Source organism: Monopterus albus, unplaced genomic scaffold (genome assembly GCF_001952655.1).
Source record: "Monopterus albus unplaced genomic scaffold, M_albus_1.0 scaffold31.1, whole genome shotgun sequence".
In the NCBI taxonomy this organism is placed as follows: domain Eukaryota; kingdom Metazoa; phylum Chordata; class Actinopteri; order Synbranchiformes; family Synbranchidae; genus Monopterus; species Monopterus albus.
Genome location: NW_018127911.1, coordinates 2,127,821 through 2,144,410, shown reverse-complemented (window position 1 = coordinate 2,144,410; position 16,590 = coordinate 2,127,821). Strand labels below are relative to the sequence as shown.

Sequence of the window (16,590 nt, the reverse complement as noted above, 5' to 3'; positions counted from 1 at the left end):
CTGAACATATCTGATATGAGATTTCCAGGAGAATTTGTCATCAACTATGACACCTAGAAATTTAATTTCATGTACTCGTTTTATTTAGGCTCCCCCAATTTTCAATTGAAGTTCATTATCTAGTCTACGATTCCCAAATACCATAAATTTAGTTTTATCCAAATTCAGAGATACTATATTACTGTCACACCATTTCTTTATCTTCTCAAGTTCCTGTGAAACCCGTCCAGAGAGTTGCTGTAGGTTTTCACCTGATGCCCATATGGTAGTGTCATCAGCAAACAAAACCACTTTCACTAAATCAGAAACCTTGCATATATCATTAATGTATAGTATAAATAATTTAGGTCCCAAAACAGAACCCTGAGGCACTCCACATACAATGTCCAGCTCACTCGATTGGTATTCACCCAACTTCACAAATTGACGCCTCTGTGTCAAATAACTTCTAATCCAATTCAAAACCATTCCTCTGATCCCATATTTTTCTAACTTGTCCATTAATAATTCATGATTGATTGTGTCAAATGCTTTTTTTAGGTCAATAAATATTCCCATCGTGTATTTCTTCTCATCCATAGCACTTGTAATGTCCTCCATCAGGTCGGTAATGGCCAAAGATGTCGATCGGTTCGACCTAAAACCGTATTGGCAATCAGAGAGGAATGAAAATAATGCTCCCCTCTGGTGGCGCCGGTGGAACATCTCATCGAGGACACCGAAATGTCCAGGAACAGCCCCGTGTACATCGCTTTTGCAGAGCATTTTATTTAAATGAAAAAATAGGATGAGTTAGAAGCAGCACCCAAGAGAGATTAATGTTCAGATACTGAGGCAGAATAAGCAGCGTGCCATACATGGCCAGTGTCATTGCACTTCTCAGGTAGTCTGTGTAACTTGCCAAATCAGAAGAGGGAGAAGAAAGAAAAAGGAGGGCTGTCTTTGACAATTTGTGCTCATGCTTCTCTTCAGTGTAGCCCTCTGTTCAAACATTTACTTCCTTTTTGACGTTATTGCAGAAGATTGATTTTAAGTATCAAAATTAATGATTTGTGTGTGTTGACCAAATGTGTTCTGCAAGCTGAAATTCCACTTTGTGCTGGAGAGGCTGTACATATGTGGATAATTGAAAGCCCAGATGAAGGAAAGGAAAGGAAAGGTTGGCCCGTGCACTGCTGCTGTGAATGACACGAGTCAGACATCTGAAAATAGCATTAAACGGCGCACCAAACTGACAGCTGAATCCCAGTACAGCTCATTTGACAGCACTAGCGCTAGCAGCCAAACGTATATATTTCTCTTAACACACCAGTAAAGACAGACACATAACCAACATTAAAGCCTTAAAGTTGCTGTGTCATCTTGACCTCTGACTTCCTCATGGAAACAGCAAGCATTATTATATGACAAGTGTTGGAGATGGCATTTGTGTTTATTTAATGTGCACCGGTCTGCTTCACAAATGTCTTTTCCAGGTGTGACGGGAACAGGCTGTTTATAGAGGTTCTGCTGCAGGCCTGTGTGTGTGTGTGTGTGTGTGTGTGTGTGTGTGTGTGTGTGTGTGTTTATGTTTGTGTATGTTTACGAGTGAGTGGCATAGCATCTGGGGGTTGTAACGTGATGCCAAGATGCTGCTCTCCCTGGGAATGCTGATGCTGTCGGCCACGCAGATTTACACCATCTTCACTGTCCAGCTCTTCGCCTTCCTCAACCTGTTGTCCGTGGAGGCTGACATCGCTGCTGTGAGTAGTTCTTCACACAGCTACAGTATGTGTAGAACTACACATAGAAACACACAACAATAATAAAACAGTGTATCTGTGTAATAAAACAGTATACTCCACCCATGTAAATCACAGCTCTAGTGGGATGTTGGCGATGCTTTGTTTTGAAAACAGGTTTACAGTAACAACTTGATGAGGATGTTAAGCTTGTGTCTGTATTGTGCCACCCATCAAGTTTGTGACTTGGTTAAGCAAAGGAGAGCATCAGTCGCAGTAAAATATATTAAATCAACAGTAAATAAACTTAATTTTTCTATTTGCAGTACTCATTTGACAACAAAACAGAGAACTTTGATGACCTACCTGCGCGGTTTGGCTACCGGCTCCCCAGCGATGGACTCAAGGTGAGTTATTCACATCAGAAATGTTTGTGAACACATTCATTTTGAATAGTTGTCAGCTGAACAACAAGTCAATTTTTTAAGTGGCATATCTAAATATATGTGTTGCAGCAGCCAGCTACCCTTCAAAATGTTACGTTGTGTCTGCTGCCAAAAGTATACAAATGACACTGTGGCTGAACTTTGGCTCAATCAAAGATAATCATAGCATGTAATGCAAATGCTCCCAAGCATCGCTGCTCTGTGTTGAGCATTGTAACGACACGTTATTGTGAGGTTTTTCTTGGCCATCCCCCTCCCAACCTGACAACAGCACAGTGGCTGATCCACAAAGCTCACTAACAGAAGGGATGATTCATGTCTGCTGTCTTAAGCTGGTCATTGTGACGTTTGCAACAGTCGAGAGCCCAGTTGTTGTTGTTGTGCAAAAGATTTCGGCAAACAGAAGCGAGCTGATGGTGAAATGTCTTGTGTATTGTTTGGTGTTTGTGTTAATGCGCAGGGTCAGCACTGTATATTTGGACATCCATAATTACTGCCACTTAACTGGTTTTGAGGATGCTATGTTTAGCATCATTATGTCAGTCCCACAGCATAATTTTGGCATTGTCGTGACCCCGTGGCATATTGTAGGAATTAGAGCCCTGCTTGAGCTGAGTGTCAGCCCGCGTCTCACACTATGAACTTTGAAAATTTGAAAGCTGAACACGCTGTTGAAGTGTGAGAAAAGGCCCAGTCTCTCTGCGACCTGCTCTCGAATTCATAGCTGGTCTTATATCTGCCCTGTTGCAGTCTAGTTGAGACAGTGAGGCCGAGGACTGTGTTGTCCTGGTCCCTGCAGGCTACGTTCAATCCATCCATCCTGAAATTACCCTCATATTTACTGCATCTGTCTTTGTTTGTCTGAGTGAGTTTGGCAAGGAGCTGTTTCAGACAACAGTTGTTATTTCCAGCCACATAAAGGATGATGTTGATGTTTTTAGTATTTTGAGTTAAACTTACTTCAGATGTTGTATTACTGCAGTTGTTTAATGCCTAGAGACACCTCAGGCATCACAAGGCAGCACAAGCCTGTTCAGCCTGGTGGACTCCCCACAGGAAATGAGGTTTTAAACACAGCCTTCCCTGTTTTCATTTACACATCCAGGACTGTTTGCATTTCCCCCAGGGTTTCAAAGCAAGGTCACTGAAAGCCTGTGTGCACCTAGCCCCAGCTTGTGACTCTCACGTATTGAAACTTGCCGAACGTTTTAACCACGTACCGTCATATCATAACACTCACCCAATTTTCCAAACCATGGGCTCTTCTAACGGCACAGAATCAAAAATAATCTGGTCTAGTCCAGGAAAAAAAAATTCTTTTGTCACTTTTTCAAGGGAATCTTTTCCTTTTGCTGAAAAGTTATGATGGCTCTCACTTTTGTTTGTGAAAGTTGAGTGTGAATGTATTGTTGAAACATATTGTATTATTATTATTATTATTGTTATTTTGAAAATTAAGTGAAATTATTATTGAAATTGTTTAGATAATACATTAACGAAGCCGAGCCACTTTCACACAAAGACTTCATATCATGTCTCCATCATTCTTAACTGACGGTATGGGGTTTAAACATTTGGCAAGTTTCAATTTCAAATGCTGACAGAAGACTATCTCTGTGACTCCAGTGTATGTAGTGCATGAGTCACAAGCTGGGGCTAGTGTTCACCCACACATACGCAGCGGCCGTCTCATTTTGGAAAACAAGGTTTAGGTAAAATGAGGAGAACAGATGAAAAAGCATTCCACGCTGACCAAGTTTAGGTTTAGCCTTAAATGTACACTCCAGCCGACCTGTGCACCTGTGACCTCCTCATAAAGGAAAATAACCAAAAATACCACCGATACATTTCTCCTGGTTCGTCGTGTGACCTCGTTCTCCTTTAATGTGAACATTTAGACTGGTAACAGTTGGTCAGAGGGCCACTGTAGGCCTGTCACCCTCACCTCTGTTTCCGCTTTTTAAGTATTGGTGTTACTCAGTTGAGCGTGACAATGTGGTAATATTTTGATTGCAAAACATGGTTTGCAACAATCATATCATGTCACTTTGGTTCCCAGAATTGCTGCTGAGCCAGAAGACTAGCTTCAAAATAATTTTTTGCTTTGCTTTTTCATGTTCTGTGATTGTAACTGTGCTTTAGTTGTGATCATTTATGAGAAGTATTTTTTTTGACACAGCAGATAAACAGAGGTCTGTTCTACACACTGCATAGACAGGTTTCAGTGTTGTGATATTTAGATATGATATTGGCCAAGGATCAATGGTCAACTTAAAATAACTGCTTCATTTTCACAGGAAGTTTCTCATAATTCCTCTTTGGTTTCAGGTTTTTGGTTCTTATTCTAGTTCTGCACACACTTTCACTTCAACAATTACAGGCAAACCTGCAGACACAGCTTGAGAGGAGAGTCGAGTTTCCTTTGCATAGTCTCCAGTTGAACATAAGAATGTAATTGAAGTGGTTTGGATTTTTGTTTGTTGGAAGAATTTTTTGTGGGTATAAAAAGGTGGGAGGAAACGCACCCTTTGTGTCCTGTCCTGTCTCTCCCGGTATGGTCACACTGCACATGGGTTGTTATGGAGATGTAGCAGTAATGTGGCGACTTAATGCACCTGTACAAGTCAGTTGTTTTGTGCTAGGTCCTGGTAAGTGCATGACAGACAAGTAATCATAGATTTGTTTTCTTTTTACAGTGTCCAGATAACTCCCAAGTAAACAATGATAAAATGTGTCTAATGGTGTCTACACAACTACTTCAGTCTGTAGTTCTGTTTCAGGCATATCATTACTGGTTTACCATTTACTTACCCCTTGCATGGGGATATGTACATACACATCGAGAGCCGATGTACCAGAGCCGAATTCCTTGTGTGTCCGACACACCTGGCCAATAAAGCAGATTCTGATTCTGATCATGCTGACTTTCCCCACATTTTCTTCACCAAGTCTGACCCAGAAACAATCTCACATTTTTAGATTTAGGCTGCACCTGCCCCATTTCACTGGCATTTCATTCCAGGATAAGCATATGAAAGAATGTCGAGGGTTGGCATAGTTTACAGGTCTGATTATATGTTCTGTTGTAATGTTAAAACGCAGGGTACTGGTCACAAAGCAAGGTACATGCTAGTGTGTCTTTCCGTCTCAAAGCAAATTTGGCAACTTCATCTGCTTCCTGTTGTGGTCATGCTTAAGGTGTGGAGTTTTGAAGTGGGATAAGTAGGTTAAAGTGGGGAATCTGAACATTGAGGAATCTAAGTAGAGTCCCACAGGCTTTAATCTGCTCACAGGAGGCCCCAGTCAGGCTAGAACCCGTTATTAATTCTTCTGTTTCTGTTTGAAACCAGAGCAAATCTGCGAGTGACGAGATTAAGTGTGATCACTGTGCAGTAATTAGCTAGTAAAATCCCTCTTCTCCTTCCTTCCACACACTGTTTGCTCGACTTTCACGGCCTCACATCTCATAGCGTGGAGATAATATCTTTTCAATAAAGATATTATGTAACTACTGTCACTTGATGGAGCTAATATGGCCAGTGATCATCTTTATTTCTTTTAAATGTAAAAATAACCATTTTACACACCACGCAGTCCAAACGTTACCATTTATAACAAGTACCATCTACATATACATAATATTTAGGACAGTTGTACATGATGAAAAGCGCAAAGTTTGATCTGGGGATTTCAAAAACTGATATTGTTCATATAAAAGCTGTTATCAATGTAAGAGTGATTTAGTGAATCGTGTTGTCAGTAGTATTTGCAGCTTGACCTGTTTTTTTTTTTTTTAAGTCTCTTAAAAGTTACTTTCAACTGTATTTACTCACAGATCTCTAAGAAAACACCTCCAGAAATTCTGTGCTATATGGTGAACTGGGCAGTTTGCACTAAACATTTTCGGCACTTTTCGGAGTACAGTGACAGTCAAAAGAACCAGCAAAGGTTGTCTTTGGTCAAAGGTCTTGGAAAAATGAACCAACGATGAAGGAATCTAGCAGGTATCTTGTACTGTGTTATAACAAGTGAGACTTCTGACACTGAACCTTAAAGAACAAGCGTTGTCGGGTAGTTATTTGCAGATCGAGTCAGCTGCCTTCACACTGGGGCCTGCATAGGTTTACTAATCTGGCACAGGCCACTGTTTATTTGTGCAAATGGATCATGACCAAATGAGTGAATTAAGTTAGCTTAAGGTGGTATTAGATGGGTCCTCTGGTGTCTAAACTGACATCTTCGCACAGGCTGCGGTTTCCTCTTTACGTCTGTGTTTTGAGGACTCCCCCTCCTCCCACAGTTATTTCCTGTTTTTCACTCGGCTCTTTTTTTTTTTTTTATATATATGTTTTTTTTTTTCAACCCAACAGAGGGCGTTCTTGCCACTGGTTTTACGGTCCGGAAGAGGAATGTGAGGCACTGGCACAGTGATGTCATTTAGCAGTAAGGCAGGGCTGCACTGGAGGAGGCACCCATAGGTGACTGTGGTGAGAGCGGCAGGTGATTCCTCACGTTTCTCTTCCCTGACATGGGATTTTGCAGCTCTCCCTGATTTGAATTTGACTTTTCATAAACATTTACTCCAATTAGAGAGTGCATTTAGTACTACAAATATATATTCCTTCTCCCTACTGTAGTACAGTCTAACAAATTTGTTAGTAAATAGTCATTTTTCATGTGTGACTCAGCTGCTGCTTTGGACTCATGTCGGTGTGGCAGCTGGGAGGATACACTCTCAGAAATTCAGTTTGCTGAGAACTGACACCAGGCTTGTGTGTGTGCAAGAGAAAGTGCTGACTCTCCAACAGGCTGGGGTTTTAAAGTGCTGTCTTAAAAAAAGAGACAGAAAGAGCTGAAAGTGGCAGCAGAGTCCCAGAGTCCCACAGCAGTCCGCACTTTCTGTCTACCACCCTGCCTCTGACACACACACTCGTAGTGGTGTTAGTTACATTCGCAGATGAGCAGCAAAAGTTTAGGAATGTAAATCACACCAGGGCCCTTGCTTCTCATCTCTTTCTCCTTTTATCATCTGTTCTTCATTTATCTGCTCTGGTTGTTTGCTCCTTTTCTTTTCTTAGTCTGTCTGACTCTCTTTGTCTTTACCTTTCTATTTTTGTTTTTTTCTTTCTCTTTGTGTGCGTGTGTCTGTTTTGTTTTCCTCTTGTCAGTGTTTCAGTGGGTATCTGATTCCCTTTGCCTCCATATTAGTATCTTTTTTTGATTCTGTCTTTGTTCTTCCCTTTATCACTCTGTCAGCTTCTCGGTCTCTTCCTCTCACTATCTCCCACTCATCAGCCACTTCAAAAGCTCCTGTTGGAAATGGGACTAAGACAGGAAGCAGCAGAGAGAGAGAGAAGGATGGGAGATACAAGGTTCAGAGTTTTCAGGGCAAACTGAGAACAAAAGTATCCCTTCAATTTGTGGACTATACTACACACAGATGTACACACACCTTTATGATTCAGGAATATTCTTCATGCCACTTAGGAAGCTCTGTATTCATTATGCCTGTAGGAGTAGTGCTTGATTTGCCAGTATTACACCTGGGCTGCAGTGCAACTGGTCCTCAGCATCTTGTTTTATCAAGTTTGTTTTTCATCTGTGTTTTGTGATGGATGTCGTTAATCTGGGACAGATTATTTCATGAAGTACCTATTGCACCTACGACGCATGCATGCACGAGCACTGTTAAGCTGTGGCTTGTTTCGAGAGACCATGTAAACACTTTTACTATGGTGGCATCTGTAACCGCCCACACGATCAAATGCTAGGCTAACTTTATTCACTGATGCGGCAGAATAATGGTTTGAATTTGTAGCCATTTGCCACAGGGTGCATGTAATAGCCATAGATAATCTTATTTCTAGGGCGTAATCTCCACAGGGGATGGGGGACACAGCCCAACTGAATTATGAAAAACAGAAATTTGCACCCCTCATATTTGTCATGACCAGTCGTCAAATGCCTCAGAGCTCTAAGAAAATAAATCTTCTGTGCTCAAAAGTGTTTAACCGACTCCAGAACTTACTGCTGCCTCTTTAACAGGATACAGGCTCACTAAACAGGCCTCAAGTGAAAAACCTTTAGTGCTGCCATGCATTGTGATAAATATGATTTCAAGCCGGTGACTTGCCTGTAGCCCCATAACATTGAATGTAAATCACTTTAAACACCGACTGAACTGTCAAATCAAGATTAGATATGACCAGAGGTTTGAGAAAGTGAGGTCACGACCATTATTTATATTATATTTATATCTACAGACATTAAACCCTGTCACAGTTCCGCTGAGCAACCCCCTAACTGCTCCTTTTGTAACTTCTTAGATGGTCTGACATAGAAATGTGAGGCAGAGTTATTATTGTGTCAGCACTATAATAGTTCCATATGATTACTGGCTCTTTTTATCTGTTTCTGTTCTGAAAAAGTGTTTGAAGTTGGTCATGAATTGCCTCTGGAATACAGATGATCATTTATGCAAAATGGGTTTTAGTTTGTCAACCAGTTTATCTTTATAGTTTTAGTTTGTCTTTATAAAAGAAATGGCTTAATAAATTCCAGTTGCACTGTATCATTGCATCTTAGGACTAGAGTCAGCTGTCTGCAAAAGGACTCCTCATTTGACTCCTCATTTCCTGTTTGACTTCCAAGAAATCACATTTGCGTAAACTTGGGTGTAAGTCGCTGTGTTTCTCTCACTGTGCCCTCTCACTGATGTCATCCCTGCAGGGCTTCCTAATTGGTGCACGGCCAGAAAATGCGTGTGAACCTATTGAACCCCCTCCAAGGGACAACTCAACAGGTGCCTTCATCGTCCTCATCAAACGCTTCGACTGCAACTTTGATACCAAGGTACAACGTTTACACCCCGACCACTTCTAGTGGTAATCTAAACAAAACTAATTAACTTCATATCTAAGCTTGAGCACCTCAGCAAGTTAAACAGGGCACTGACTATCTGAACCAAACTATGTGCAACGCTGTTGGTACATTGAACTGTGGCCCTTGTGTTTCACTGACTGAATGCTGTTTTAGAGCATGGCAACACCTGGAAGTGGTTGAAAACACTTTATTTCAGCAGCAGTTAATGTATGAGGGCAAACTGCCAAAATTGTGCATAAGTTTGCATTGATGTGTGTTACTTCACACTGCATTCAGGTCAGGAGCTGGTTTCACTGAAGCTCTTAGATCATCTCACTGGGGCATGAAAACAGGAAGTGGCCATTTCCCTTAGCACAACTTCCTGCATAAGCACCTATCCCTCTTTTTGTCCTGCTGCTGCAGTTTTGTGTGGGTTTGTGGATTTGAGAAGTGTTGTTTGCCTAGTAAGTTGCAGAAGCATCTGAAAGATGGCGAAAGCTGATCTTCGTGACCATGTGTAGCACAGGAAAGGAAGCAGAGAGGTGGGCGCGGCCATCATAGGTCTGAGGTTGTGTGTCCGTGGTGTAGCTATGTCCAACAATGAAGAGGTTTGTCTTTCCCAAGGACACTTCAACGCGTGGACTGGAGAAACCGGGGATTGAACCACCAACCCTGAGTCATTGGACATCCTGCTCTACCTTCCGAGCTGCAGCTGGCCCTAAATATTGTGCCTAGTTTCTTGTTACAGTATTTCAAGACTTTTATTGTAAAGACTTTTTTTCAGGACATGCAGACATTCTGAATGGTTTCCAGACACATTACACATTGTCCTGTGAAACACAGCTGATACATTTGCCAGTGGAGCTGGTAGGAAGTGAATTGCAACTGCATCCTCTACCGATTCAGAAGGATGGTTTGTACCAGAAATCATTTGACTTTTGGTACAAAAGTCCTCCTCAGAAATCAACATGTGTCTCAAAGTTTGTCTATTTTTTTTTTTTAACTTAGGTTTCCACTTTGATGCTGGAGGAAAAATAAATTTTCCCTGTATGCTGTATGAAAATGTCAGCAAGAGATCAGTTCCTAAATGCGTTTCAGTTGTTCACTCGCTTATTCACTCAAATGTTTTGTCAGTCCTATCTTTTTTTACATTGTATACCATTAGATGGTCAGGTTCAGACACCACATTCTGGGACACTGGTTGAGTTGAGACAGAAATATGTGGCCCAATCCATGCTCTGCAGAGCATTGAAGTATTCCCTTTGCTGGAGCATAACCAGACTCCATTCACATAGCTGTGTGTCAGACAGACACACAATACACACACACACTGTCTGTGTGCTCGTAATGATTGCACATATCTCCAGAGCTCATCACATGGACACACAAGTTTGCTCTGTCTTTGACACACACACTAGTGCCTCATCCCCGTCAAGATGGAATCTATTATTCCTTTGTTTCCCTGTAGTTTCTGGAGGAAACTGAGCTCAGCTAAGAGGGTGTGTGGGTGGTGGTGGGGGTTAGACTCATTCACAGTGGACAGCTGAATGCTAGCTACCAACTGAGTGTCTGTGATGGGCAGGGAGACAGAAAGCAATAGAAAGGATAAGAGAGAAAGACTGCCAAAGGAAAGGTGTGTGTGTGCATCTACAGTTGTGAGGACTAGCTTGAAGGTTAAGACTTGGCTTTAGGGTTCACATTAGGTGTTAGGGTAAGGGGCTACTGTAGGGCATGCAGTGTCAATGCGTGTCTTCACAAAGATAGCTATGCAAATGCGCGTGTGTGTCTTTGTTGCAGGGGTGTCACTCCAGGCATGTTTTGTTTCATCGTTGCCTGTCCCTCCACAGCCTCTTCTGTTTCTCCTCTGCTAATTTAGCCATTAGCATCTAGTGAGCAGCAGCATTGTTTTAATGGTTCCCTGGCTATAATAGGCAATAAAATGGATGCTCACCCACTTAACCCTCCATCAAATGTTAACACCTCCGTCTGTGTTGTATGTGTGTGTTTGAGAGAGGAGGTGTGTGTGTGTTGCACGAAGACATGATGGGGAGGAGGTTGAATGTCGAGAGCGCTGGAGATGTGGAGGAGTGAAGGGGATCAAGTGAAGCGGTGTTGATAGGCACACTCGTTCTTTGTGGATGTGTGAGAGAGAGAGAGGAAAGCAGTCATCCATGGCTGTCCCTTTTAGAAAATACACTTCTAAAGAGACAGTGTTTGGACTTCCTGTGCACTGAGATTCTCTGAGGTGGCGGTGGAGGCCTCATTGGTGACCTTTCTGACCTTGCTAGGGGGGAAAGGGAATTGGAGAGGAAACTTGATACCCTTTTCCTCCCTTCTCCCTCTCATGAACCTCTCCTTTTCTTCTTTCTCTTATTTGCTGTCATCCCCTCTTTGTCTTTGTCTGCTGCCCTCTCTGTCATTGTTTTTAGTTTTCTTTTTGGTTTCCTCTCTCTTTTCTGTGAACTGGTTCCATTGTCATGTGGAAGAAGGTGCTCTGGTCAGATGAAACCAAAATCGAACTTTTTGGCAACAATGCAAAACGTTATGTTTGGCGTAAAAGCAACACAGCTCATCACCCTGAACACACCATCCCCATTGTCAAACATGGTGGTGGCAGCATCCTGGTTTGGGCCTGCTTTTCTTCAGCAGGGACAGGGAAGATGGTTAAAATTGATGGGAAGATGGATGGAGCCAAATACAGGACCATTCTGGAAGGAAACCTGATGGAGTCTGCAAAAGACCTGAGACTGGGATGGAGATTTGTCTTCCAACAAGACAATGATCCAAAACATAAAGCAAAATCTACAATGGAATGGTTCAAAACTAAACATATCCAGGTGTTAGAATGGCCAAGTCAAAGTCCAGACCTGAATCCACTCGAGAATCTGTGGAAAGAACTGAAAACTGCTGTTCACAAATGCTCTCCATCCAACCTCACTGAGCTCGAGCTGTTTTGCAAGGAGGAATGGGCAAAATTTAAGTCTCTTGATGTGCAAAACTGATAGAGACATACCCCAAGTGACTTACAGCTGTAATCGCAGCAAAAGGTGGTGCTACAAAGTATTAACTTAAGGGGGCTGAATAATTTTGCACGGCCAATTTTTCAGTTTTTTATTTGTTAAAAAAGTTTGAAATATCCAATAAATTTCGTTCCACTTCATGATTGTGTCCCACTTGTTGTTGATTCTTCACAAAAAATTACAGTTTTATATCTTTATGTTTGAAGCCTGAAATGTGGCAAAAGGTCGCAAAGTTCAAGGGGGCCGAATACTTTCGCAAGGCACTGTATGTTAAAACAACTTGAATAACTTTAATACTCCATCCCTCCTACTTTTCCTCTTCTCTTTCTTTGAAAGAGTGAGTTCAAAGGCAAAGTACAGGAGTGCTGGTGGAGAAAAATGGAAATGAACCTGAGATGCTCGTTGCATTTCCAATTTATTAGCTACACCTCTCTATAACTGTTTGACCAGAAACTGAACAGTATAACCTCCATGATGGTAGGTTTTATTCCATGATTAAACTACCTTATCAACTGGAAAACAGAGGGTATCGTATTACTTTAAGATGACTCTGTGTAAGCAGCTACTGTGGCTATAACTGACAAGTATGGGTTAATGGTTAATGCTAAAACATAGTGTCAGAGTAACGCAAGGTAAGAAATGTCATAAAGACATCAGAGTGGCTTACTAAAGTCAGTATCCCAGAGTATTGTTTAAAAGCACCCAGTGGCTGGTGGAGCTTTTTGTCTGGTGGAAAATTCCCCATCTGAGACCTACTGTAGGTCGTGCTATGAGACAGACCCAGACTTGTCTGGCAAAGGGGCAGTTCAGACTAAACGTCCAGTCTGCCGCGAATGCTTTTTGTCCTGCCAGGAAGCTGTGAGCTCCAGGTGACGGGACACCGATCAGGCATTGCGCTCTGAACAAGACACTCATTTAGTAACATTTACCAAAAGATTTTAAAGAAATTGCATATGATTTTTTTGAGATCATTTAGAAACAGTGATGCCATTACTTAGTTTAATCTAATCTAGAATTTAGTGGATCATTATCAAAATTTTCTATTATGATTAAAAATAGGTCACATAATGCAATACATAGTGCCATAGCCATGAAATAGTGTGCTTTTAAAAAATTTAAGGATAAATACATTAATAATGACCTAGGACTTTATTTCAGATTTATGCATTTGGGTGTATTTGAGGCACTATCCTAGTAAAAAGTAGAATTACCACTTCATGGTTGAATGCCTCCACCAACCATTCGAATTCACAGGAATGGTACAGATGTGAGAACACTGACCTTGACCCTTGACCTTCAGCCGTGGCTATCGCCAGCGTGTGAGCATAAAAATTTTTAAAAAAGGCAATTTTTTTTTAAATGCTACCTGGGTCTCTACTATAAATGTCGACCTGTTATATTTCTCTTTTTTCAAACATAAAGAGGAGGTTAAAACCCCCAAATGGTTAACGCATCATATTCACATGTGCTAGGCGGGCTGTGTTTAGTCTTGTGAGTCCTGACAGTGTAGATTTGTCAGCACCTATAGTAGATGTTGCAGTGAGGCAGACCCGCTAACATGTTTTATTCATTTCTGTCATCACAACATCTGTAGTAGTTTCATCTCTGTCATTTTGTGTTGAGCAGAAAAAATGACCCATTATGAGTAGAAATAAGGCAACATCTGGTGTATGTATGCGTTGATGTAATCTATGGTTCGTGACAGGTAACAAAGGGCCATCGATTGACAGTTGAGCCATCCAAATCAAATGTTACTGATGGAATCTAGTGAAGAAACATGTCAAAAAGACTAGGCTTAAAATCTCATCTTATCTTATCTTGAGGCATGGCCGTGCCAGGCTCCTTCTTCTCCACTTTATTATCACCAAGTCAAACGTGTGAAAAGATCTTGACGACTTGGGAGTGGTCAGGATGGCATTGTTTTCTCAGTTTATCTGTCCACTCAGAAAAATCCACCTGTGTGGCTTTGCCTTTAATAACCACAAACAAAGCTGATCAGCATTTGTTCTGGTGGCCAACAGTTTCCCCTCCTATTTTTCTTCTGTCTTCTGCTTTACAGCCATTACATTTTACCATGCAGCCTGTTTGTGCTGTGGTGACCTCACAGCCCCTGAGCTGCACACACACACACACACACACACACACACACACACACACACACACACACAGGCCTCAGTCCTTATTCAAACAGTGATCTTGCACATGCTCACTCAATCTCATGACAGGGTATGACTATGGCTCACTGAATGTATGACTAGCTTGTGGGTGTGTGTGGGTGTGTGCCTTTGTATTACTTACATTATGGAGAATGAAACCTGTTAACACACTTACCCTGAGGGAATTGGCCATTCACAAGGAAATCACTGAATTTTGGGGTGGCAACATGGTTTAAGTTTAGGTATTAGGGTTAGGTGTTAGGGAAGTAGTGGTTATGATTAAGGTTAGGGTAAGTCCACAGGAAATGAATGTAAGTCAATGTAAAGTCTCCACAAGGAATGAAAACACAGCGTGAGACAGAGAGAGGTCAATAGCCCTATCTCCTGTAGCTGTCATTTTTTTCTGACCTGTTATATCTGATGCAACTGTAGTGACTCAAGAACACACTTGTACATAAGTCTGTAAATAAGCATATTTCTAGTCAACTGTTAAAACACAAAGCAGTCACAAGCGCTTTTACTTACAGATCAAATTGTCTCTCTTCCTCCTAATTTCTTTCACCAGTCACTTCAAATGTTAATTCTATTACTTGTTAAGGCAAAAACACACACACAAACACACACACACATGTAGATGGCACTGATATGGATGTGTGCACTACAGTAATTGCTGTTGTTCCACTTTGTATTGTTGCATGTTACACTTTATATATACAGTATACTTGTATGTAAAACTTAATATCTAATAAAAGCACTCACAGTTTAAAATCAAAGACAAGAAAAATTTATTAGAATAAGAACAAAGGAAGCATCATTTAAGTGTGTTTTGGTTATCTTTCACACACAGAAGTGCACTGTATGAGCGGCAGCTGCGTGGCGTTATCAGTCATTGTGGCTCCTCCCGGCAGTTTGCAGTTTCATTGAACTCGTTATCTAATCAACTGTCTGGACCTTGAAACTAAAACCCAGCTCTGGTCTGCACAGTATTCCTCTGAAACACCAAGGAGAGAGAGGAGGAAGGGTGGGACGAAAGAGAGGAGGGGAAACGAATGAGAAATGGGAGGGAGGGGATAAATGCATGAGGGTGGACGTATTAGAGATGGGGCTGGGCAGATTTCTGGAGAAGCTGGTGGTCAAGGTGATATAACAATGAGTGCAGAGAAAAGAGATAACATTTACAGAAAAAGTAAGTAGGAAAGGGGAAGAGAAAGAAGAGGAGACTGAGGGGAGGAGAAATGACAGGAAGGGTGGCAAGAGGAGGAAACAGGTGGGAGGAGAAAGCTGGTGCACATTTGAAATACATGTAAAAAGTAAATTAAACCCCTAGTTATATGAATTAATAAAGAATGCATTATTAAGAATAAAAAATTAGAGGAAAGATGGAGAAATGGCAACAATAGATGAGTTGGGCAGGCAAGGGGACATGATGGACTTTCCTATGTAAGAGTTTGGTTTCCTCCTCTCACTTCCAGTAACTGCTTGAATAGAAGCTTTGAATGTTTGGTCGTCCATAGTAGCTGCACCACAACTACAGCGGCATTTGTAAAAGTATCTGTTATAGTGTCTTGTCATTTAAGGTGAGACGAGACGTTGACTTGAGTTTTATCTGCATCACCTAATTTTAATCTGAGTTGCATGAGAAATGTGTGTTGCGCTGCTCGGGCTCATTTACACAAAGCTTAGGTCAAGTCTGCTCTATGCAAAGCTGCCTGAGCTTCACAGGACAAGAGATAGGAAAACAGGTGAAGGCGCAAACAGGACCTTTGGCTAGAGAAGAGGAGAGGGAAGTGTGAGGACGAAGATGTCAGTAGTATAAATGGAGGAAGAAGACAAGAGGCAGAATGCTTAGCTGCAGCATTGCTTGAGGAGATTGTGCAGTGTTGGTGGCACAAAGACGCAGGAGTGAAAGAGCAGTAATTATCAACACACACAGTCACAGTCGTGATGCAGCAATACTTAGTGGTGCTATCAGCACACTGTCCACACCACCAGTCTTACAGTTACTGCTCTGGGAGAGCAGAGGCACAAAGAACCTGTGTGCACAACTGCTCTGTCATTTTTCACTTTCATTATTATAAAATTAGAGGCGTTTATGCTCCTTTTGGGATCCAAACAGTTAAGTCCCACAGCAGTGAGTGAGGCAGCTCCAGGTGACACCCTTTGCACATCTCCAGTCATCATTGACCAATGGGAATCAGGGCTTCAACACATAAATATGAGCACACACAAATAACAATAGTACAATGACCTGCAGTCTAAAGCTACTTTGAAATAGATTGTTTTAAATTCCTTCTAATTTACACTATACAGGCCTACACATAACCAGGAATCTGCTCAATACATATGCACATCCCAGTGCTATTGGTCTCCATGCAGCTACCAAGGG

At 41.6% G+C, this 16,590-nt stretch overlaps 1 protein-coding gene across 1 annotated transcript in view; it reads left to right on the top strand.

Annotated features, from left to right (window-relative positions):
* The window catches only part of rnf13 (ring finger protein 13), a 31,736-nt gene that overhangs the window by 2,926 nt on the left and 12,220 nt on the right, over nucleotides 1–16,590 (top strand). The window contains exons 2-4 of the mRNA XM_020596664.1: nucleotides 1,476–1,742; nucleotides 2,048–2,128; nucleotides 8,897–9,019. Of these exons, the coding sequence (XP_020452320.1) occupies nucleotides 1,629–1,742; nucleotides 2,048–2,128; nucleotides 8,897–9,019 (318 nt within the window). The 5' untranslated portion in view covers nucleotides 1,476–1,628. The remainder of the gene's footprint in view (nucleotides 1–1,475; nucleotides 1,743–2,047; nucleotides 2,129–8,896; nucleotides 9,020–16,590) is intronic.